At 37.7% G+C, this 24302-nt stretch overlaps 1 protein-coding gene across 1 annotated transcript in view; it reads right to left on the reverse strand.

The window, feature by feature from the left end:
• The window catches only part of EYS (eyes shut homolog), a 1520124-nt gene that overhangs the window by 85979 nt on the left and 1409843 nt on the right, over positions 1-24302 (reverse strand). Inside the window, exons 19-21 of the mRNA XM_044675358.1 lie at positions 18608-18774; positions 18003-18147; positions 2767-2941 (exon numbers count right to left, since the gene is read on the reverse strand). Coding sequence (XP_044531293.1) covers positions 2767-2941; positions 18003-18147; positions 18608-18774 — 487 coding nt within the window. The remainder of the gene's footprint in view (positions 1-2766; positions 2942-18002; positions 18148-18607; positions 18775-24302) is intronic.

A 24302-nucleotide genomic window follows, 5' to 3' on the forward strand; every position in this document is an offset into this window, starting at 1 on the left:
TACTTTTGGTTCTGGAGAAGGAAGGCTCTATAAAAACATGAAATACATCTGTAATAGTTAACTCTCCCCATTTGCAAACTAGTGACACTATTCAATAATGTATACTATAAAATGCTGCAGGTAAAAAAGAAATATAAAAATAATCCATAAACTCGGTCCAAACAAAACAAAGAGATGCTTGAATTTCATTGTCTCTTAAAAGCTGATGCTTTAGGACAAGTGAAAACATTATTTCCTTCCACCATCTGTCTGAGAGCCATCTTGACTGTTTAAATCTATTCTCCTGTCGCATGGACAAATTTTAAGGATAATAGGTTCTTTCTGGTTACTGATGAGGCTTTAGGCACAAAGGTCCATTTTGACTGGGAGAATCTCAAAGTATGGGATTTAATCATAAGTAATGACATGTTTGCTCTCTGGAAGTCATCAAAATAAAGAGTATGGGAATAAGAAGAGTTACATATCCTTACCATTGCTGAGTTGCTTTCCAATTATAAAACATAAAAAAACAACAAACTACACACTCAAAAACATTTACATTAAAAAAAAGCCTTCAGAGTAGCTTTTCTTTCTTTTTGTAACTGGCTTAAATAAATAAAAAAAGAATTAACTAACTCTTTAAAGATCAGATGAATAAAAATGTGATTGCCTTCTCCTTCTGGTTTTATCCTGTAGCATAGTTTTTATAGTTGAATTGTAAACCCTTGGAAAAGAAGGTTTATGGGAGTGCTGCCACCACTGTCTGTGTAAGCACATGGTTATAAGGCTGTTTTAATGAGGAGCAAACAGCCAAGCAAGTGTGTTTATACCCTTTCCGTTTCATGACTTAGATTTGCTGCCAGCATCTCTCTTTTTAATATTAGCTGGTACTCTGGCTACCATCTCAAGTTCCTTTACCAAGAAAGAGGATGTGCCACCTTATTGCTCATATTTCAACCTATGTGCAGGCATCATTATTTGAATTCTTCTAAAACAACAACTTTGCTTTGACCTATTAGTTAGATTTATTAGATTTTGGTTCTCCGTTAGTGTATGGTACCCAGAAATGGCAATGAGAGGTGAGAGAAAGTAGGGCAACAAAAAAATAATTTTCTCTTTGCCTTTGTGCAGGAGCTGTTTCCTAACTTTTCCAATGCTGTTCAAAACATCATCATTTCCTCTGTCTAGGCTTGCAAGTTTTGAGTTCTTTCTTATTTCCTTTTGTTTTCCTGTGTGCATTCAGTCAATGGATTCTTCTAATGTAATGTCCCTTAGATTTAATCTTTCTTTTCGGTTTTCCGGCCACTATTCTAGTTAGCCCATTCAAAGTCTTATATTACTTAAAAGTCACTAAGCACTGTCTATTTTCTTTCTTTCATATGGCTGACATAATTTCTACAATATTTTGATGGCTCCATAATCTCATCAGTGTGTCTTCCAAGGCAGAACATCACAAGTTATCTATGCCTTCTCTGGGTTATTATCTATTGTTTCCCCTGTAGACTCTTTACAGACGATTTAGCCTCTGCATTTGATGCCTTCCTCTAGCTCTTTTTTTTTTTTTGGTGAACACCAATGCTATAATACTCTGGTCACTCATTGGTTATTGCTTGCTCTTATCTTGTGAACTGCTTGCCTCCTTTTCCAGTTGCATATGTCCATGATGATCTTTTATGTTAATCACTGCACCCAAATCCTTATTGGTAACATCCTACTTATAACTTCCATGCGTCTATTGCCCTTTGGGTCAGCTGTCATGGACAACTTTCCATGATCTGTAGCAATGCATTTAGTGATGTTAAAAAGATAAGTTTTTCCAAGTGGAATTGCTTATTGTCTATGGGAGGGAAAGAAAATGCATCATGCAAACATGGAAAATGTTTAAAAAATAAAAATAATAAAAGATAAGTTTTCCCCCGTTGGAATTTCTTGTCAGTTCTGGGAGCAGGGACTGAAGAGGAGAGGGAAAGAAAATGCATCATGTAAACATGGAAAAATACTAAAAAATAAAAATAAAAAAGATAAGTTTTTGCCGCTGGGGTCAGCTTGGGATTCATGAAGTTTGTTTAGTAATTTTTCAGTCATATCTGACTCTTTGTGAACCCTTTTGAGATTTTCTTTGCAGAGATATTGGAGTAGGTTGCCTTTTCCTTCTCCAGCTCATTTTATAGATGATGAACTAAGGCAAATAGGGCTAAGTGACTTTCCCACGGTGACACAGCTAGTAGGAATCTGAGGCTAGATTTAAAGCCAGGTCTTCCTGACTCCAAGCCTGGCACTCTATCCATTGCGCCATCCTAATTTAAGAAAAAGATCATTGAAGTTGGCATAATTTTGTCTGAAGGCAGAGGCTAATGCCTAAACAATTGTATATTCTACCCCCTCCAATCCTGCCCTCAATTATCACCCTCCCCTCCATATAGGCTCAAATCTATCTGTGCTCACTGACTGATATCCATATTTAAGATGAAAGCTGACATATGGACTTATCACTTGTTTATATGGGTACATGATTTGGGGTTTTGGTTTCAAAAGGTTGCTCTATTGCAAAAATGAATAATATGGAAATAAGAATGAAGTTATACATTTGTATAAACCAGTGGAATTGCTTGTTGGCTCCAGGAGGCAGAAGAGAAAGAAAATGTATCATATAAACATGGAAAAATATAAAAAAAAAGATCCCAGCTGGTTTCTGGTTTTGGCATTAAGGAAATAATATACTTGTTATAGGGTACATATAATACAGTGCTGTGTTTTTGTCATGGCAATAACTGATTTCACACTTACTAAACTGTTGATCCTCCATTGATGCATGTGCCACCATTTCGACACTTTATTAAACTGCAGGGGAAGACTTCACATTGTCCCACACTGCGACCAGCATTAGGATGGCCCTCAGGATCCCCCAGAGATCTAAAGTGATAATCTTTCCTTGTTCGGACTTGCACATCAAAAATACAACCTTGGGAAAAAGAGAAAATAAAATTTAATGTTTTTAGAGGAAAAAAAAAGAGTTGTTATTTAGGACTTATTGCCATATCATAGGATCATGGATTCAGAATTAGAAAGAATCTCAGAGCTGATGTAGTCCAAACTCCTCATTTCATAGGGGAGTAAACCAAGGCCCAGTGAGGTTAAGTGATTTGTCCATTTATCTGGTGTTTTCTGGGAAAGATTCAGAGAGACTACATATTTTTTACATCTGAAGTTAATATTATTATCATTATTAGCTAATTTGTCAAACATCTTAGCAACAGATCTGCTATAGCTCAGAAGAAAAATAGAATCGTTTAATTAATTTCCTTTTTCATCTTGCTGGATGTCAAATTTAAGATCCTGAACTCTGACATCCTGCTAGATGTCATGAACTTATCAGAGGACCAATTAAAAAAATCTTTGACATAATTGTGGGATATGAGATTTTGCTCAATTCCTGTTACAAAACTTTCTGAATTTTTGAGGCAATAGGTTTTTGGTGCAATTGCTTCACTTTTTGTTTGTGCTGATTAAAATTTGGTTTTGAAAAACGTGGAAATTAGCTCAAAGGATCAATCTAAGTATCTGAAACCTTACACATATGATCATGTTTTATAGTACACTAAGCAATTACTGCTTATTTTGCCATAAGCTCCATTTTAATAGAATTCACTAAAAGACATTTCTTCATAGAAGTACTAGAAGGTGAAGAGATGACAGCTAACAGATGTTTCTTTGTTTGAATATGTGAAAGGATGTCAAATTTTCTGAGTCATTTTCTCACTGTTGTAAGTGATACAAAAATCTCATATGTAGAATGACAATTTGTTTAAAAATTGATATGTCCTTTTCAAAGCTTTTGTAAAAGTTTATTATGGAATTAAAATGTAAGCTTATAATTAAATAATAAAAATGAAAAAATGACAAAGAAATGGAAAGATATTCTAAAAATTAAGATACATAAAGACTTTATTCCCAGATCAGCTTCCCAGTAAAGTATCTACAGAAATGGAGTATAATCCCACTTCTTCCATTAACTGATTCTGAACTTCAGATAAATCATTTAAACCTATAGGCCTAAGCCTCTTCATCTATAAAATAAGGAGATTCAGTGAGTTAATCTCTCAGTTTCCTTTCTATGCCTAACATTGTATTTAGGATTATTCTAACAGAAAATTGCAGTTTTCCTAGAATAATGACCACCATCATGAAATCACCCCTTGAGGAGTGACTTGACAAATAATAATCTTCTATTTGTGTATTTGTTGTTTAAAAATTGACTCACTGGGGGAAAATGTAGCCAAGACAATTTTTAAGTTTAATCTGCATTATTAACAATTTCTCCATCACTTTCTTAAGTCTAGACCAGTGATTCCCAAAGTGGGCGCCACCGCCCCCTGGTGGGTGCTGCAGCGATGCAGGGAGAAGGTGATGGCCACAGGTGCATTTGGGGGTGGTGAATAATTGTAAGGAGGTGGTGATAGTATGTAACAGGGGGCGCTAAGTAATATTTTTTATGGAAAGGGGGCGGTGGGCCAAAAAAGTTTGGGAACCACTGGTCTAGATTGTCAACAGGTAGGAGGAGAACAAGGAAAGAGTGGTGCTCTGAAATACTAAAGAGAAGAGAGTATTACATAAGAGGGTGATCAATAGTGTCAAAAGTTACAGAGAAATCAAGGAGAATGAAAATGGATAAAAGGTCATTAGATATGGCAATTAAGACATCATTGATAACTTTGGAGGGAGCACTTTTATTGAAAATGATAAAGTCAGAAGCCAGATTTTAAGGGGTTAAGAAAAGAGTGAGAATGGAGAAACTGGAGGAGTAGACTTTTTATTATAGAGTATTTTTCAAAGAGTTTAGCTACAAAAGACATAAAATATAATAGATGATAGTTTGGAGGACGGAAAGATCAAGAAGGTTTTTCAGGATGGTGGAGACACGAGCATATTTGTAGGCAGTAGAAAATGAATAAGAACAGGGAGAGACTGAAAAGATTTCAGAGTGGAGATGATAAAGGGGCAATCTGTTGAAGGAGATGAGAAAGAATGGGATTAGTTGAACAAGTAGAGAGGTTGGCCTTGATAAGTAGTCATCATCTCACTCTATGAGATGGGTGTAGGAGGAGAAAATTGCAGAAGACATATGAGTGATGTGAGATGAGGAAGAGGGGAGAAGGAGCTCACAGAGAATAGCTTTAATTGTTTTATTTCTGTAAAATATTTTCTCAGCTGAAAGTGTGGGAGGGGGGAGACTCATGGGAGGCTTGAGGAGGAATGAAGAAGTTTGGAAGAGCTGCTTTGAAGATTGAGTTGATAAGGGAGGTATAAATAATATTGCCTACTAGTAGTGAGGGTCCAGTTGAGATTACGTAAGATATATTAGTAGTGGATCAGTCAGAATAGGTACATGATTTTCTCCATCTTCTTTCAGAAGGACTTGTATAGCAGTGTGGTAGGAAAGCAATTTCAAATATAGCTTCTCTTACCCTGACACAACTTTCTCCCTACTCATAATCTTTGCATAATTTCCTTTGGCCCCAGCTTCCTTAGCAATTTCCTTGGCGAACCTTTTTCTCCTCAAGAAACCTGATAGACTCTGATTTCCCTAATATAGTTTCTGAACATAGGGGCAATAGAAAGCCCAAGCCATGAATTCTCCTCTTAGACTTGAAGGTGCCTGAAACTACACAAGTTATTATATATTGACTGAGTGACTAAGTGTACTTCCAGATAGTGACGATGGGGAGTTGTGACTAGAGAATCCTTACTGTGCGTCCTTGTTGCATATTCTTGCTACATATGGGCAAATTAAATCTCTTCCTTTGTTAAATATTCATAGCTTTATTTAACCTGAACTAAGAGGATATTGGCTGTAGAGTCATGCATCCAACAAGGAGCAAAGGCAGTAAATGATCCAAGGCTAAGGTTTAGCAGGGCACTATCAGGGAAAAGATAGAGAGACTGTGGACTCAATAGAGGACAACAGTGAAGAGATTAGTTCGTTCACCAAGGAGGATCAAGATGGGAAAAAGAGGAGAGAGTGACTGGTACAAGGAAAATGGTCTTGGTAGAGAATGGAAGAGTCAAGGGATTAGATCTTACTGAGCAGATAGAGAATAGGCATTAGTAAGGGAAGGCAGAAGGAGAAATGAAAAGCCAACAGATGATAGTTTGATAAGAGGATTTCAGAATTCTTGAACATAAAAGTGGTACATTTGTGGGTGATGGCAAGATCAAAGGTATGACCAACCATTTTTGTGTGTTGCTGAGATGGGACTAGGTTATGGAAATTATGGAATTATGGAAAATGGACAATTATGGGAAATATGAAAATTATAGAAAATGAATGTTAAGGAAATGAGTGATTAAGTTGTTTGAGGGAGAATCAATAGATATGTTTGAAGTCTCCTAGTATGAGTGTAGGAGTTGGGGAAGAAAGAAATATTGTAAGTTATGTGCAGAATTCAATGAGGAAGGAAGGGGAGATGCTATGATTTTGATTGGATAGTAGTTATGAATAGCAATAAACCTCAAAGGAGGAGAGGTTGTGGAGAGATTGAGGGAGAAGGAGAGATAAGGAGAGGACCCAGAATTTGCTCTGGGGAGGAAAGAGCAATCCAACTCTCTTGCTTCAGCTAGAGAGTCAAGGGGAATGCATAAAGGTGCAGCTGGTAATGCAAAGGGTGATTAGGGAGATTGTGCCATCACGGGGAGGCAGGTTTCAGAAATAGCTAATAGAGGGGAGGAGTGTGAGAGAAAAGACTTCGGATGAAGTGAAGTTTATTGACTAAGGAATCCCAAAGGACACAGTGGAAAGGGTAGGCAGTATTGGTTAGGGGGATGGGAGGGTTTAAAGGGATGGGAATAAGGAATCAATTGGTGAAGGGCAAGGAATAGCTTTTGGATGGTTTGGTCTTCAGAATCGCTGGGACTTGTAGGGTGTGACCATGTGTGAGCATGTTCATCACTCAATGAAAGACATCACTCCTCTTCCTAATGGAGGTTGGAGTTTGGGCTGGAGAGAAATGTGGTATGAGTGGGAGGTCCTGTTTAATACTCCACTTCCCTTCAAAAACCAGGGTTTAGGCAGGAAAGGGCATGGAAGTCAAATCTACACAGCAGGAGGAGGAAGTCCCCCTTTCCTAATGAATTTCCTCTTTTTCTTCCCTTAAGGTACAGGTACAGCAGGAAATAGAAGGCCTGAGGTCAAAAGGAAAGCTTCACTTTTGCCAAGAATTTTTCCTGATCTTGGTTGAGAAATCTAGCTTGTCAGTCAGAGGAAAAAGTTGCCTTGTGCTTGCAAAGTTATCAGGCCTTGCTTTGGGGCATATGGAATTCATTAGACCTGGCACTTTGCTACTAACTAAACTCTTAATTTTTCCTTATAACAACCCTCTGGAGATATACTATGCAGTAAGGTCTGTGGTCAGAAGAAAGTTTGTGAGGCATCCCATTCTATTTTGGGAGTACTCACATCGACGAAAGCAACGGCGGACATGAAGTCAGGAAGAATCAAGTTCAAATATTACCTCCCACACTGGGTAATCCTGTGCAAGTTATTTAATCTCTATGAACCCAATTCCTTCATCTGTAAAGTGGGAATATTAATCCCTACAGTTCTCACTTCACAGGGCTGTTGAAAGGGTCAAATGAAATACCAGGTCTAAGGCACCTTGCAAATCTTAGATCACTATAGGTAGGCTCATTTATACAGACAGTTTATTTTTTTTTATATTGAATCAAAATCTGTCTCCATTTAATTCCCACCTGTTGGTTCTGTCTTTGTGAGCAACAGAGAGTAAGTTTAATCCTTCTTGCACTTGATATGACTGGATATTTAAAGCTACCCACCAAATCATCTCAAAGTTTTTTTCCTTTTTCCAAGGGGGAAACATAAACTAGTTCTTGTACGTGATTCTGAGGCAATATAATTTCAAGTCTTATTATCTTTTTCTGCTCTTCTGCCTTCTGAATATGCTTTACCTTGTTCATGTCCTATAATATGGTACTCAGAGCTGAACAGGGCAGAATACAGTGGGATTGTCACTTCCCTTATTTACCACTGTAAGCTACTGGCATTCAAATGCTCAAGTTAGAGGTTGTTTTGGGACCACATTTCTGTCCTAAATTCTTCTCAAATAGGATTATATAGAACAATTGGTACCAGATTCTCTCATTATTTTCAGTACATTCAGTAATGACTGGTAGCCAGTAAATACTTCACAAGGGAGTACAAGCCATTCTGACCTGGAATGCTACCTTTTGGAAAATGTCAATTAAAGATAAAATGCCTTGACTAAAAAGGGACAGAGATAAACAGGGTAAATCTTAGCCATGTTAATGGCCTTGCTCATGTCGTGTTTTATCTGTCAGGAAGAGATTGTCCTTTAACTTTTTCCTATTGTCTACGGCAAGAAAGAAGGCAGTACTAAAATGTTGCGTATATAAATGATTTTGTACTTGCAACCTAAAGTTGCAATGAAAATAAATTCTTCTTTGGTTCTCAATGTAGTATTCTTCCTTCTGAGCCTCTTCGGTTTTTCTACCTGCTTTTTATTAGTGTATGAACAACAGGACAAGTAAGGACATAGATGGTTTCATGCCCAGACATACAAAGTTCTAATCCTTTTCATTGGCATTTGGTTGCCTTAGTGGTACAGGCCAAATCTCACTCGAAGTCCTGGAGATACCTGTTATATCTGCAAATATCAGACATTAAAAGTACTTTGTTCCACTCGTGTTACGCTCACAGAAACAAATCACATAAGAAATGGAAAATGGATTTCACCATCTTTACCCTGTAAATTATTATCTTCTCTATGGGCAACTGGATGATGCAGTGATAGAGTACTGGGCCTGGAGTCACCAAGACCTGAGTTCAAATCTGGTCTTGGACACTTACTAGCTGTATGAGTCCATGGCAAATTTCTTAATGCTGTTTGCCTCAGTTTCCTCATCTGTAAAATGAGCTGGAGAAGGAAATGGCAAATCATTTCTTTGTCAAGAAAACCCCAAAAAAGGGTCATGAAGAGTCTGACATGACTGAAATGACTCAATAACAACAACATCTCCACATTCTATTTTCTATAGTTCATAGGATTATTGATTTAGAGCTTAAAGGGACACCAGATAATATCTAATCCTATCCCCATATTTTCATGGATAAGTAAACTGAGGCCCAAAGAGGTTAACTGGTTTGCTTTTAGACACAGGGATAGTAAGCCTCCAAGGTAGGACTTGATCCCAGATCTGAGATAGTGTTCTTTCCAGCGTGCCACCCTTGAAAGGCACCATGCCATGGTGATTAAAGTGCTGGTCTTAGAGTCAGAAAAACTGGAGACTAAGTCCTACTTGTGACACTGACTAGTTGTATGACTATGGGCACAAGAAATTTAACTTCTTCATGTCCCCAAACAACTCCAGAGGACAACATTTCATAGCAATGCTGTCAATGCCCACAATGGAAGTTCCTTTCCCCAATGAAATCACCCTGGATCAAAATCTCTCATAGGACTATTATTATAGAAGATGAGAGTGGACCAATGATTATCTTTATATTTCCCCCAAATGGTGCTTGCCTATAAATAGATACTAAATGATAATTGGGTGAATGAATGAAAGACTAAAGCTCTCATCCTAAGATTAGCTTTATTTGGCAACAAGCATTTACTAAGTGCCAGGCATTGGGCTAACTCTTGTCATATGTCTTTTGCGTACAAGACCAAAAATTGATTAGGATGATTTATGATCAATTTGATCTTAATTAGAATGAGAAACAATAACTCATTTTTTCTTTTAATAATTAAAAAAAATTTTACTATCATGCAAAACACATTTCCATATTGACCATTGTTGGAAGAGAACACTCATACATAACCAAGACCCTAAAATAAGACCACGTATACACTGATGTGAAAGACGACTTCAATAGTGGAGGCGAATAGCTTTTCCTGTCAAAAGTTTTTCAGGATTGCCCTAGATTAGTGCGTTGCTGAGAATAGCCAAGTTTTCACAGATGGTCATCATCTAGCACTGCTGTTATTGTGTTCAATGTTCTCCCAGTTCTACTTATTTTGCTCTGTATCAGTTTCTGCAGATCTTTCCAGCTTTTTCTGGAATCCTCTTGCTTACCACTTCTTATAGCAAAGAATACATTTCCATAAGTAAAATTGCTCCTGCCTTTCTTGATTTTTTTGTAGCAAAATTTATTATTTATCTAACTTCCAGAAAAGGTTATGATTTTATGTTTGTTCACCTATGTAAATGGTTATTAAAATAATGTGAGTTATTAACTATTTCTAGGACAAGAAGAAATGAACTTAATTAAGCAAGGGAGAAATTTGTACTTGACTTGGAGAATTCTTAACTTGGAGGTTATGGATATTTCCCAGCATGAATTAGGCAATCCTTTTTAGGGTGTTTTTTTATGCAGCTGTCTAGTGGTAAACGTGACTGACACTCCAGTTAGGACCATCAGTGGTATAGTCCATGACTCTTTAAAATTCTTTATTCTGGTGAGCAGAACCAGGAGAACATTGTATCCAGTAACAGCAGGATGGTACAAAGAACAACAGTGAAGGATTTAGTTATTCTCAGGATTACAATGATCCAAGACAATCCCAAAGGACTTATAATGAAAAATGCTATCCACCTCCAGAGAAAGAACTTGAGTCTGAATGCAGAGAGTAGCAGCCCAGTCTTCATTTTATTTTCTTTATGTCTTCTTCCATAACATGAAAAATATGGAAATACGTTTTGTGTGATAGCACATGGATAACCAATAGCAAATTACTTACCATCTCAGGGAAGAGAGGGAGGGATGGAGTGAATGTAGATCTCAAAATGTTGGAAGCTGAATGCCAAAGATGGTTTTTACAGGTGAGTGAGAAAAAATAAAACATTATAAAAAAATTCTTGATTCTGATTCTGATTCCCTGTGGGTGGCTGTTCAGTGGTTCAGAGCACATTGTAATAAGGTCAAGGCCACTGGTTTAACTCCTAGTTGCTTTGGTTAAACTTTGTTTCACTGCAGGCTTCATAAATAACAAGGGACTTCAGGGATCTGATTGCCTCATTTTCCACATTGGGACCAGAGAAGACATCTTTACCCAGCCAGCTTCCTCACAAATATGCTGAGAAGGTGTGCCATTGATTACAAAGGAGGCCCAGCCAGATAACTCGGCAAGAGGTATGATATCACCATAGAAGAAAAAAAACAACACCTCAATACTCTTTGTAGATAGATTTGTGTAAAAGAACAGTAAATTGTGAATAATTATGTAGGACCTCGGCTGAATAAAGTTTTCCCTAACTGGACTTAGTAAATGGATTTGTGTCTCAGCTTGCACCTAAAATATATGCTTATTTATATATTTATTCATTGGTATATCTTTAATAGGGGCAGCTAGATGGCTTGATGGATAGAGTGCCAGGCCTGAAGTCAGGAAAACTCATCTTGTTAGTTCATATCTGGCCTCAGATACTTCCTTGCTCTGTGACCTTGAGCAATTCATTTACTCTTGTCTGCCTCAGTTTCCTCATCTGAAAAATGAGCCAAAGAAGGAAAAAGCAAACTACTCCAGGATCTTTGCCAAGAAGACTCCAAATTCAATCACAAAGAATAGAATGTGACTGAAAACGACGGAACAACAACTATGTTCTTAATGTCTTTCTATTTCTGATGTTTCTTTCAGGTTATCATCTGAACAATTGAGTTGAAACATTCAAGTGACAAGGTGGATTGAGAGCTAGAATGGGAGGCAACATGACTTGAATTCAAATCCAGCCTCAACTATCTGGTCGTGTGACCCACGACAAGTCACTTCATTTCTCTTAGACTCGATTTCTTCATCTGTAAAATGAAGATAATAAGAGTGTCTATCTTGCAAGGGTTGCTTTAATATCTGTGAAATGTTTTGTAAACCTTAAATTGCTATGCCAATGTTAGTTATCTATCTATAACCTAAGAGGGTTTGCAAAGAGCCTTCTCACAACAATCTTGAGGGCCATAGTATGGCTCCAGCAGGAGAGAGGGAAGGGAAAGGAAACGAGCTGTCAGCCTGGCGTCTTGGGGCAAGGTGTGGTGTGCTCATAAAGTGTTCAGAGCAGCCTGTGTTTACCAAATTCCCGCTGCCAAGGGAGGATGTGAGGAAAGGGTAAGGTCTAGGACGGCAATGATGTAGGCTGTGGCCACGCAGACTTGTGAGGAAAGGATTAAAGAGAAGAATGGAAGCCCTGGAGGAAGTTTTCTCCAGGTTTGGGCCTGCCCTTGACTCCATTGCACTACCCTACGAGGGATAAATAAGCTGTGAGGAGCAATTGCAGACCAGCCAGGGAAATTGCTAAAAGGGCAGGATGAGACTGTGAGAGTGATGAGCAAGGAAAAGAAGAAAGATGAAGGAGCAACGTCCTGGACCCCCCCAGCATCCTCAACCGACTGCACGTTGACTTTCTAGGACAGGGGTCGGCAACCTTTTTGGCCGTGAGAGCCATAAACGCCACATTTTTTAAAATGTAATTTCGTGAGAGCCGTACAGTGTTCACAGTGCTGCTCCTGTAACAGCGCCTGGAAAAAAAAATGACTTTATGGCTCCTGCAGAAAGAGCCGTATCTGACCCTCAAAAGAGCCAGGTATGGCTTGAGAGCCATATGTTGCCGACCCCTGCTCTAGGATTTTGTGAGTGGAATAGCGTTCGAGATACATTTCTAGCTTTAGCATTGGGGTCCGCTGCTAGCTCCTAGGGGTAACAGCTGATAGAGAGGTCTGAGTTCATATTCCTGAACTGTCTATGAAAATCCCTGGTGAAGTGCATGCCCATAGACTGGTTAAAAACTGCAAGGGTGTAGGTGGAGCCATGGGCACACTGTTCATATGGTGATTATTTTAACGTATTTGATTTTATTCCTTTTGTTTCTCTGGGTACGAATGAAGAACTTAATGTCAAATCATATTTATTTATTTAAAACTATGCCTTTTGTGTTTTTATTTATTAGTTCTTTCTGTGGAGGTAGATATTTACAAGTTTTCTCCCCCTCCCCAAACATTCATTCTGCCACTATATATAATGTTCTCTTGGTTCTACTCATTTCACTTCTCATTATTTCATTTAGGTCTTTCCAAATTCAAACCATATTTATGTGATCACTTCTGTTGCATCAAGTTCACATATTTGGGTATCCACTGAAATTCAGAAGGGAAGGAAAAAGGGTGGAATCTCTCAGTGGATGGAGGGGGCAAACCAAGTGTATAAATGGAAATTTCGAACCTTGGACTTCATCCCCCATAAGCCCCTTACTTTTCCCAAAATTCCCTTTAATCTCTCCTGCTCCTCCACGTTTGTGTGGTCACGTTATCGTTTTATAGTTGGCTGTAACTCCTCCCTCTTTCTCTTTTGTTCCTGGGAGGGAGCTAGTTAATACCTTTTAGTTAGTTTCTTTTGTTAGTTTTATTATGAATAAAATATTCATAAATATAATATTTGGTATTTTGCATATTAATTTTAATCTTCACACAAGACACTAATGGGAAGAATCTGCACAGACCAGAGCCCTAAAACAATTAATAAGATAAATTCATGTATTAGGGGAATAATTCTGGAAGTTCTCTGAAGGACCACCTGGAGGGGGCACCAAGGCATCAAATATTTATTAAGTACTTTCTAGTTATGGTGCATTTTACCAGGTCTTTGGAGGAGGTACTAGAGAGTTGAAGTTAATGTAATATTTGAGGCTGGTGTATGAAGGGCGCTCCTGGGATGCAGAAAGGGGGAATAGAGAGATGGGGAAGCATAATGAGAATCAGACTGGCTGGACTCAGAACGGGTCAATTCTTTGACCCTGAGCCTTTGGGAATTTTGTGAAGATTCGGGAAAACGAGCATTTCTGTCATTACCCAGAGAGCAGCTGTTAAGAGATTGTAAAGAATTTGGAGTCTTTTCCAAGTGCTTTCTGCTAGGGAGCCTGTGGTCTCCTCCAAAGGGTCTTGTTCATGGCCAGCAGTGCCCCCTCGTGGCTACAATGATGAATTGTCTCATTTTATAGATGGATGGTTTACTCTGGATCATAATAGCTGATAAAGTGGCAGAGCTAGGACAGAAATCTGAGACTCTGAATTCAGTATATTTTCCAGCACACCACATCTTACCGAGCTTTTCACTGTGTCTAGCATGACATTACTCCTCCTGGAGAAGATGAGGAGCTTGCTTCTTTTTTTTTTTTCCTTAATTTATTTATTTTGAATATTTTCCCCTAGTTACATGTTTCATATTCTTTCCCTTTCCCCCCAAACCCCACTCCTCTCAGCCGACACACAATTCCAATGGGTTTTACATGTATCATTGATTAAGACCTAATTCCATATTATTGATAGTTGGACTAGAGTTATCGTTTAGTGTCTACATCCCCAATAATATTCCCATCAGCCCATGTGTTCAAGCAGTTGTTTTTCTTCAGTTTCTCCTCCCACGGTTCTTTTTTTTTTAAACTCTTAACTTCTGTGTATTGGCTCCTTGGTGGAAGAGTGGTAAGGGTGGGCAATGGGGGTCAAGTGACTTGCCCAGGGTCACACAGCTGGGAAGTGTCTGAGGTCAGATTTGAACCCAGGATCTCTGGTCTCTAGGCCTAGCTCTCAATCCACTGAGCCACCCAGCTGCCCCCTCCCACAGTTCTTCCTCTGAATGTGGCTAGTTTTCTTTCTTATAAGCCCCTCAGCATTGCTCTGGGTTCTTGCATTGCTGCTAATAGAGAAGTCCATTATATTTGATTGTACCACAGTGTATCTGTCTCTGAGTACATTCTCCTGGATCTGGAGGAGCTTGCTTCTAAGGGAGTTGTGGGAAATGCCTTGGAAAGGCTGTGGATCACATGTAGATCATCTATAAGCGGGGCCAGCGTGCTAACTTTGCGCTGAATCGTTTGCTCTTTGGTTGACTTCAGAGGCACTCAAAAAGCCTTTAGTTAGCCTCCAACTGAGCTCTCTGATCTCGGTCCCTTCAGTGGCTTGGATCCTTGTTGCACTCTGCATCTGAGGAGAGACCAAGCTGTAAAGGGAGAGTCCTCAGACTTTGGCCTCTGCCCTTGTTCTTTTTCCATTCTAGGTGCAGCGAGTAGAGTCTCTGATCTCATGAGTTTAAAAGGTCTAAAGGATGCCTCAGCATTTGGGTTTCTGGCTAAGGGAGCACCGATTCCCTAAGGATCAAGTGATGACTTTCTGGACCTGTGCCAGGGGAAGCTGTCAGGATGTATCCAGACAAAAACTTGACAGCTAAACCAAAAACACGTCAATGAGCAGTTGTGATACGTCTAGATAAAAACAGTGTGTGACCAAATTCCCTGCTGGAACTGAGCTAATTTTTCTGTCCTGCTCCCCATGATGATGATGACTGAGGTGGCTCGGGGATGATGTGTCTTGTGAGGTATTGGGAAAATGTTTGTACATTTGTTCTTGCCATATACTTAATGTAAATATTCCTTTGAAAAAGCTAATTGGTGTTAAGTGGCTAAACAGAGTTGGGGTACTTTTCTCTGGCACCTAACAGATAAAAGAAAACAGCAGCAGGTGGGACTTCAACCAGTGACTGAAGGGAAAAGAGAAATCACAATCCCTCAGTGAAGGATTTCACTAAGGACAAATCAGGGAGGTATTAAAGATGTATTCAAAGGCCAATGCCAATGAGCAAAGTGTTCATGGATCAGACTTATCTGGATATATTCTTAATATTTCACTTGATTGATTTTACTGGATCCCTCTAATTTGCTCAGAAAAATTGGCTTGAGCTAATCCTTAAAATTTCTTATTAGCATTCTAGTAGCTGCACCTGGAGTTGTGAAAGGCTCAAGCAGGCTGAAAGAGATCCCAATAGTTCAACCTTAACATCTGAATAAATTTTAGCCGGGGTTTCCTGCAAGACAAAGGTCTGACTTAAGTCAGGAAGGACTTTCAAATAAGCTTCTTTCTTGCCACCTGGCTAAACAGTTGTGCTACCACCTGCTTCATTATCTTTGTAATTGTACTGGTAGTGTCATGTAAACATTTCTGGCATTTCCTTTGTTTGAAGGATACCCCCAAAGATGTGAAAGGTATATTAAACCAGTCAGAGACAAGCTCACACTCCACACTCTCTCAGACTTGTCTCCTTGACACCACACTGCAACTTTCTCTGTGTCTCTTGTGTCTTATGTTCTATATGCATTTCTTTCTCCAGTCTTAAACCCTTTCCCTATAGTTTTCCCAGTCTTTAGCTTCCCTTTAGGGTGATTAGAATCCACACAGGGATTTTTGGGGAGGCTGGACCTCTTCACTCAGGGAGCCCCAAACCCTGATATAGCAGTCCTGGCTCTGGGAGAGTAGGCCAGAGTATACTTGCTAGGCTTAAAATCATAGTTATAGACTAATTAGAGCTTTAGAGATTACCCAGTTCAAATATTTCATTTTACAGATGAGGAAACTGAGATTCAGAAAACTTTTTTTAGGTAAGCCCTCCTGAGAATCTAGTTTGCTTAATTTAAATAGAAGTTATCCTATTAACTATAAGGAAAAGGAATCATCAAAATGAAATTTTTTAACTTATTTTAAGAAATTTACAAGTGTTTTATTGATGATCTTTTTTAATATTGTTACCATTCCCTCCTTTGTTAAAGATTTTTTTGTTGCTTTTTTTTTGTATCTATGGTTCTTTTCCTTTTGTCTTAGTAGATAACCACATAGTGACTTTAAAAATAGAATTCTAAATTGTTTCCAGTGATGACTAGTCCATCTAAGGATCCACCAATAGAACATTCACTGGAATGTTTGTCTTGTCATATTTATCAATATTGAGTGTCTCCCTTGAACATTTAATCTTTTATTCTCTTGCAATCTCTGCAAATATGATGGATTTGAGGCAAAACCACATATTTAAAATTTTTCCTTTCTCTTATTTATAATTTAGAGCATCCTATCATATAGCTGCTTCATTTTTGTCATTGTATCTCCAGCACAGTTCCTGGCACGAAGAGGGTACCTGTTGAGGCTACTGTAATTTTTTTTCTTTTGAAGACTGCCTCTTCATAATTCTGCAACCATTTATTTATTGGAATTAATGGCTGTCACTTCCCAATGCCTTTCTTGTTCTTATAATAGAACCCACCTTGTAATGAATACATATAGTTAGGAAAAACAAATCTGTTTTTGATGTACCTCATTTTTGACCTATATTTCATCCTTCCTTTCCAAGAGGTGGGGTATATGCTTTACCTTCACTTTAGAGGTCAAATTTCTGAAAATTAAAAAAGTTGTTTTAGTGGAATCAGTTTACATTAATTATTGGATGGTTTGTTTTAATTTGAAGGAAGTAAAATATGTGCTGCAATTATGTGTAGTTAAGACATAGAGAGTTGTGAGGTGGGATTCAATATCATTGTTTCACAGCCAGTTGTTCTTGGCTAGTAGGTAATCTTTGCCAAGTAGGCACACAGATTAGTGTTGCTAATTCCTCAGCAGTTTATGGAGGTGGTTTGCCATCGTAACAAGTGTCTGTAATCACTGTGACCACCCGCCTCATGACCAATGCTCCCTAGATAGCGCACTTTAAAAAAATGAATTATTCTGTAGCATGATTATTTTATAGCTACATAGTGAGTCGTTTTAATAAGGAAGAAGTGAATTCCCTTTTCTTTTTAACATGTGGAAATGGGTCATAGCAACATGGTTATAGGTCCGAAATACATTGATCCACCTAAATCCACTTGGCATTTGGTTGTCTCTGCTCTACCTCGTAATAAGATTCAGGTTGATTGTAGTCTGCTTTCTTCATCTCGTACCAAACAGGCTCTGACTGTGTCTGTTGGCATATTAGGCAGGTTCTGAAAATTGTACTATAATTCTCCACATAAAAATCTAACACACAGATGGCAATAAACACTGATGGTGCTAGATTCAAGTTTCTAGGTAATCCAGATGGCAAATTCTTGCCCATTGAATGAGCTGCTAGGAGTGTTATATAAATGTATTTAACAATAAAACAAAACAATAGAATTAGTGAAATGAAAAACCTTTCAAATCTTACCTTGGAAACCATTTTGGAACTCTGATTCATTAGGTAAGAGCTCTGGAGTATATTCATTATAGCCTCCTACATAAAACTGGCTGAAGACATTGAGTCCAACTAGTCTCCCTGGGGAAGTGATAGATTTATTCTTCTGATCATCCACCTTTAAAAGGAAAAATTTCATCGCTTATTAAAAGAGAAAGGATTTCCTAAGGGGGTCTATTAAGACACTGTTTTCTATCCAGTGAACTTGGCTTGAAAATTTTATGAATGATTGAATTCTCTTTTTTCTTTTTCATCTTTGATTATCTAATAACACTCAATTGATGACTTATACTTGTTAACAATCAGGGGACCAGAGACTATGAACAGATTTCAGGAGGTCTATGGACTTGGATGGGAAAAATGCACACTTATTTCTACTAACCTTTGATTTTCTTTGTAATCCTGTGTTTTTAAAACATTATTTTGAGAAGGAATTTATGTTTCACCAGATTGCCAAAGGGGTTCATAACACACAAAAAGGCTAAGAGATCCTGATATAGATGGATTAAAGGATCATCTACAATGCTCTTTTCCAACTCAAATTACCATTCTCCATTGATTGCAAACTGAACCCTTACCTTCAGCCAACCAGTTTGGAAGGACCTTCCTAGGTGGACCACGTGTACTCCAAGACTCAGATTAAGTGGGTCACTGTGAAGATTTGCTGTGCCAGAGCCCAGATTATAACTGTATACCAAGCACCCATTGCGCAAGCCAACAGCAAGGAAGTCATCTCCATTCAGCCCTGAAATGATAGGAAGCAGAGGGACAACTCCCTGAAGGAAGAGCCATTCAGAATTCTTGCCAGCTTGGTTACTGTATAGCTCTGGGCTGTTTGCCAACACAATATGCTATTGCATGTAAACAGCCACTCATCAGAACCCTGGTGTGTATGTACCCGAATATTTATCTCACCATGGAGTTTTGTAAACACATCACTGGAAACTGCCTCAAAACTTAAGAGTCAGCCTGTTTCTTTGAGTGTGTGTAAAAGATTTGGTTAGCCATCAAAAACTTTCAACATAAGAGACATCAAGGCACCATGGAAAGAGATCTGGTATTGGAGTTAACTGGACTTAACAGTCATATGATTCAATTGCTCTAAATTTATAGTTTTTAAAATTTATTTTAAATTTTAAAATATAATTTAATTAAAAAAATTTTAAAATAAATTTTTAGTCTTATGAAGGTTAGTCTCAGAATCTGGGGATGGATCTGAAACTACAAGTAGGGGTCGAAGTGGTCCCAACTCTCAAGATCAGAGGATGTAGGAGAATGAATGAGTAACTCATTTATTAAATGCTTTCTACATGCAAAGCACCATGCCAAACACTGGGGATATAAATAGAAAAAAAAGATAGTCTCTGCTCTCAAGGAATTCCCATTCCAGCAGGGGAGACAACACATTCAAATGGGAAGAATCTCAGTCTTTAGAGTATACAGCAAAGCAAATAGCAATGCCTCTTAAATTATATTTATCTTTACAAAATATCAGTTCTGATATTAAACCATTTGACAGTGCCAGAGACTTTAGTCACAAGAACTCTCTTCTGGACCTTCAGTAATGCTGAAAATATTATTACTAATTAGTATTAGTAATACTAATTATAAGTAACCTAATAGGACTGTTGCAAGGGTCATAAAGTTGCCAAAGTGATCTCTAAAAATGGTACCAGGAAATAATAAAAAATACCAGATAAAAATATCACTTACCTATCCAGCACACTATAGTGGCTCTTTATTACTTCTAGAATGAAATATAAACCAGAAGCTAAGTATTACAGTGGATAGAGATATCAAGAAAATCTGAGTTCAAATATGACTTCATACACTTACTATGTGACTTTGGGCAAGTCACTTAATCTCTGTTTACTTGAGTTTCTTTTGTTAAATGGGGATAATAATAGCCCCTACCTCTCAGAGTTGTTGAGTATCAAATTATCAAATGTGAGAATCAAATCAAAAATAAAAAAAATGTTTATAATTTAGCATTTAGCAGGTGCTCTAGAATTATAAGCCAATATCATCATGATTAAACTTAATTTTGGCTTTTAAAGCCCTTAACAACTTGGTCCCAATCTACCTTTCCAACCTTAATGTACATTATATCCTTTCCTGTAATCTGTCATCTCATCAATCTTCCCTTCTTGTTGCTCCTCCCAGAGGACGTTGTCTTTATTCCGGCTGTCCTCATACTTGAAATGTACTCCCTCCTTACCTCTACCTCTTAGAATTCTTTATTTCCTTCAAAAGACTACTCAAATGCTACAGTGTACATGAAGCCTTTCCTGATACTCCCCCAGCTCCCAGTGTCCCCTGCCATTCTGATTCTATTTCCCATTTATTATTTTTTTATGAACATATTGTTTCTCTGAAGGAATGTTAGTTGTATAAAGTCAGGCATTTTTTTGGTCTCTGTGTATTGGTAATGCAGGGAAATATAGAAAGAGAGTTTATAGAGTGCTTTTCGTTTTATAAAATATTTCACATGTGTTATTTCATTTGATCCTTACAACAACTAGTGTGGGAAATGCTATGGCTATCCCCATTTTATAGATGAGGAAACTAAATGAATTTTAGGGAGGTTAAATTGCTTGCCTGAGCCCACGCAGTCGAGGTAGGATCTGAATATAGAAATTGGGGAAATAGACCCTACATGCCAACTACTGTTGTCCTAAATCCAAAGACCAGGTTTGTTGAATTGGGTCAGATTAGCAATGGTTAGTAATGGAGTCAGAGCAAGGAGGATGCTGCTATCCTAGCAAGGGGGAGGGGTAGGAGTGAATAGAATTCTGTGAGGCAGCTTTAACCCCACTTAAGATCATGGATGTTACAGGTTATATTGGACACTTTTATTTCCCCTTGCTTTAGAATTCTGATGAGTTTACTGTGGATATATATGCACAAATCAGTGTCATTCTAGAGTTGTGCATGGAGGAGAACATTGCTTCCAGAGGTCCTGGGTTCAAATATTGCTCCTAATACTAGCTGTTATCATTACCTTGGGCAAGCCATCTATCCTTTCTAGGTCTTAGTTTCTTTATCTCTAAAATGGGGGCTAGAGGGGAGTTAAACAGATGGTCTCTGAGCTTTCTTCCAGCTCTAGATTTATTGTCCTTAATACCAAAGCTGGGCCATCATTGTGGCCTTTATTAATGAACACAGTTCTAAGTGCTTTGAGGGAGTGTTCCGGCAGTAGGACTCCTGTCCTGATTGCTGCAACCTGTTCCTTGAACTCTGCTAACTTGCATTTTGTCACTGTTCCTTCTCTCAATTAATGAATGCTGTGCCCATTGAATAGTTACTACTGACCGCTTTACTGGAGAAGAGATCTGACCTCCAGTCATTTTGAGGGTCAGGGCATGTTTCCATCCAGTTTCACCACATTGCTATGCATTCTTTGCCAACATGGTTTTTTCCTCCCCCTCACTGATTGTTGCATTATTCCTATATCTTTTTTCAAGTTTAACACAAATATTGCAACCTCCATGCAGTCTTGCCAGATCCCTCCATTCTGTATAGATCTTTAACCGATTATGCTTCATGAACTGTTTTGTTTTGCTGCTCTTTTTAACTCATGACATTCTCTCCATCCCCACTGCAAACACACTAGATTAAACACATAAAGAGGATGGGAATTTTATCTTCTTAGAAGAGAATAATGCTAGGCTTCAAGTCAGAGCACCTGGGTTTGATTCCTGCTTTTGCGACTTACAATCTTTTTTGCTTTGGGAAAAATGAGTTAACCACTACTCTCTGCTTCAATTTTCAGTTTTCTCATGCATAAAAGGATCAAAATAGATGATCTCAAAAACGTATCTGTCTGTTTCTTTCATTTTACCCTGCCCTATCACCCAAATTTTCTGTCTCCTACTTATACTACTCTGGCTAGAGGAAGGATACTTAATAAACATTTTACAAAACTGAACCCAATAAGGCTTCTAGGGACCCAAACCCTGAGCTAAAGAGAAGGCTAGAAATCAAGAGTAGTGAGCATCTTATGAGTGTCACAACAGTTTTCTGTCACTTCTTAGTGGTTGGATTAAGAAAAAAAATTTCAGTGCATTTATTCATGAGGAAAAAGTCATATCATTTCATTTAATTCTCCTTGACATAGACACATTTTAATTTCTCCACACCAGGGTTCCATTAACTCTATTATAACATAGTTGTTTTGAGGGTATGTACCAGTAATTTGAATTTTAATAAATTTAATTGATTGAATAATTCAGAAGAGGATAATCTAAAGCAGTTACTTGGTATTTATGCTGATTATAAATGTATATGGAGTTTTATAGCAGACAGAATAAAGAAAGTTCCTTAGGAGAGGAATTATGTTGAGTATACATGGCACACAGGGGCAATGTGCATAGTGGGCAGCACTGGTTAGGACATCCTTCTGTAGACCTTCTCTGGTTAAGTCACTTAACCTCTCAGTGCCTCTAGCAGTTCTTTAAGATAAGTCACAGAAGAGTTGTCCATCTTCATCATAGAAAGAATGCTATCTCCTAAATGTGAGATAGCAATGAAATCATAATTTTGAATAAAGATATAAAAAATGGAGAATAGTCAGGATTGTACGAAAGCCAATTTTCAACAGGAGTGCTTAAACCTTAGAAATCAGCAACTACTACCAGTCAGAGTTAGATTTATTATTTTGTGGATTGTTTAGACTTAAGAAAGTGATAGAGAAAATATTAATAAAGCAGATTAAGTATAAAAATATGTCAAGATTATAGAGAACTGTTTTAAATACTTACCAGCATATCTCTTGGTATACCTGCTCTACAAATAATTCACTCTATCTTATTTGAGCTTTGTAATTATTCTTAAATAGTTTAGTAGCATTTCTTTCATTTTATAGATGAAGAACTGGAAACTTTCAGAGGTTAACTTATTTGCTCATAGCCACACAACTAGTAGGTGTCAGAATGTTGTAAAGCAAGAAAGCATTTCTTTCAATCACTGTGTGAGGCTCTTGGGATAAAAATACAAAGACTGAAACAATCTCTGTCCTCAAAGAACTTATATTCTATCTGTCTTCAACTTTAATGGCCTTTCCATTGTACCCCCACTACCTGTCTGCAGGGAGTATATTGACCTAACAAAAAGTCACAGTGATTTTTAGTGAAGCTAAGTTTATTAAGTTGGTAACAGGCAGGGAAGAATATACTTGGTGGTGGATATTTCCTGAAACCAGTTCTAAATCTGAGGGATTTAGAGATATTTAGGCTGCCTAGTAATAGAGGGAGAAGGTAAGGGAAAGAATTGATTGGATGGGTTTTAGATGTGTAGCAGCTGAGTTAGGTCAGAACAAATATGTGAACAGAAATCTGTGAATATAAGGAAATGAAACTTTACTTTTCTTTGAACTCTAAAATTAATTTCTTGTGAAATGCAATATGGTGGTGTGAACAAAGGACCAGAGTTGGAGTTATGAAGACCAGCGTGCATACTATATGTTGTATGTGCCTGGGCAAGTCTCTTAACCTTTCTGAGTCTCAGTTATCTCATCCGAAAAAGGGTTTGACTTGACCTTGAAAATCCCTTTGTGCTCTAAATCAATGATCCTATGATTTCTATATGAAATATTAATCAAACTAATTAGTATAATTAAAGTAATTAATTATTTAAAAATATAAGATATGAATATATAATGGGGGAATGACAATGGTAAGTGAAAAATTAACTTTCCTTACATAGAGAAAACCTAGTGAAAAGGTGAGAGAAGGAAAAAAATTCTCAGTAAATGAGTAATGAGGCTTTCAGAATTTAGTAGTGGGGAAACATAGGAATCAATCAATAAGCATTTTTTAGAGCTTACTATGTACCAGGCACATAGATATGAAGAAAAAAATGAAATGGTGCCTGCTTTCAAATTAATTTATAAACATCTTTTTTTAATCAACAGCAACAAATATTTTCTTATACAAAGAAAAGAGGACTGCATATGAATTTCTACTTTGTAGTTTTAAAAAGTATAATATTAAATTTAATGTGATGGTTCTAACTCTCTTTTGTTAATGTGTCCCTTTTAGTTCTTTTCTATTTATTAAAAATTGTTCCATTAGTGTCCTTTTTCTTTTCTCTTTGTGTTTATTTGAACTATAATACAGGGAAACGGAGAGGCAGTATGGTATAATGGATAAAGAACTGACCTTGGAGACAGAGAGCTGGGTTCAAGTCCTACTTTTGACCCATATTTGATATATGACCCAAGATAATCATTTAACCACTCAGTTCCCCAGATAACTTTCCAAGGAGAAAAGTTGC

The sequence above is a fragment of the Gracilinanus agilis genome, chromosome 4 (assembly GCF_016433145.1).
Source record: "Gracilinanus agilis isolate LMUSP501 chromosome 4, AgileGrace, whole genome shotgun sequence".
Classification (NCBI taxonomy): domain Eukaryota; kingdom Metazoa; phylum Chordata; class Mammalia; order Didelphimorphia; family Didelphidae; genus Gracilinanus; species Gracilinanus agilis.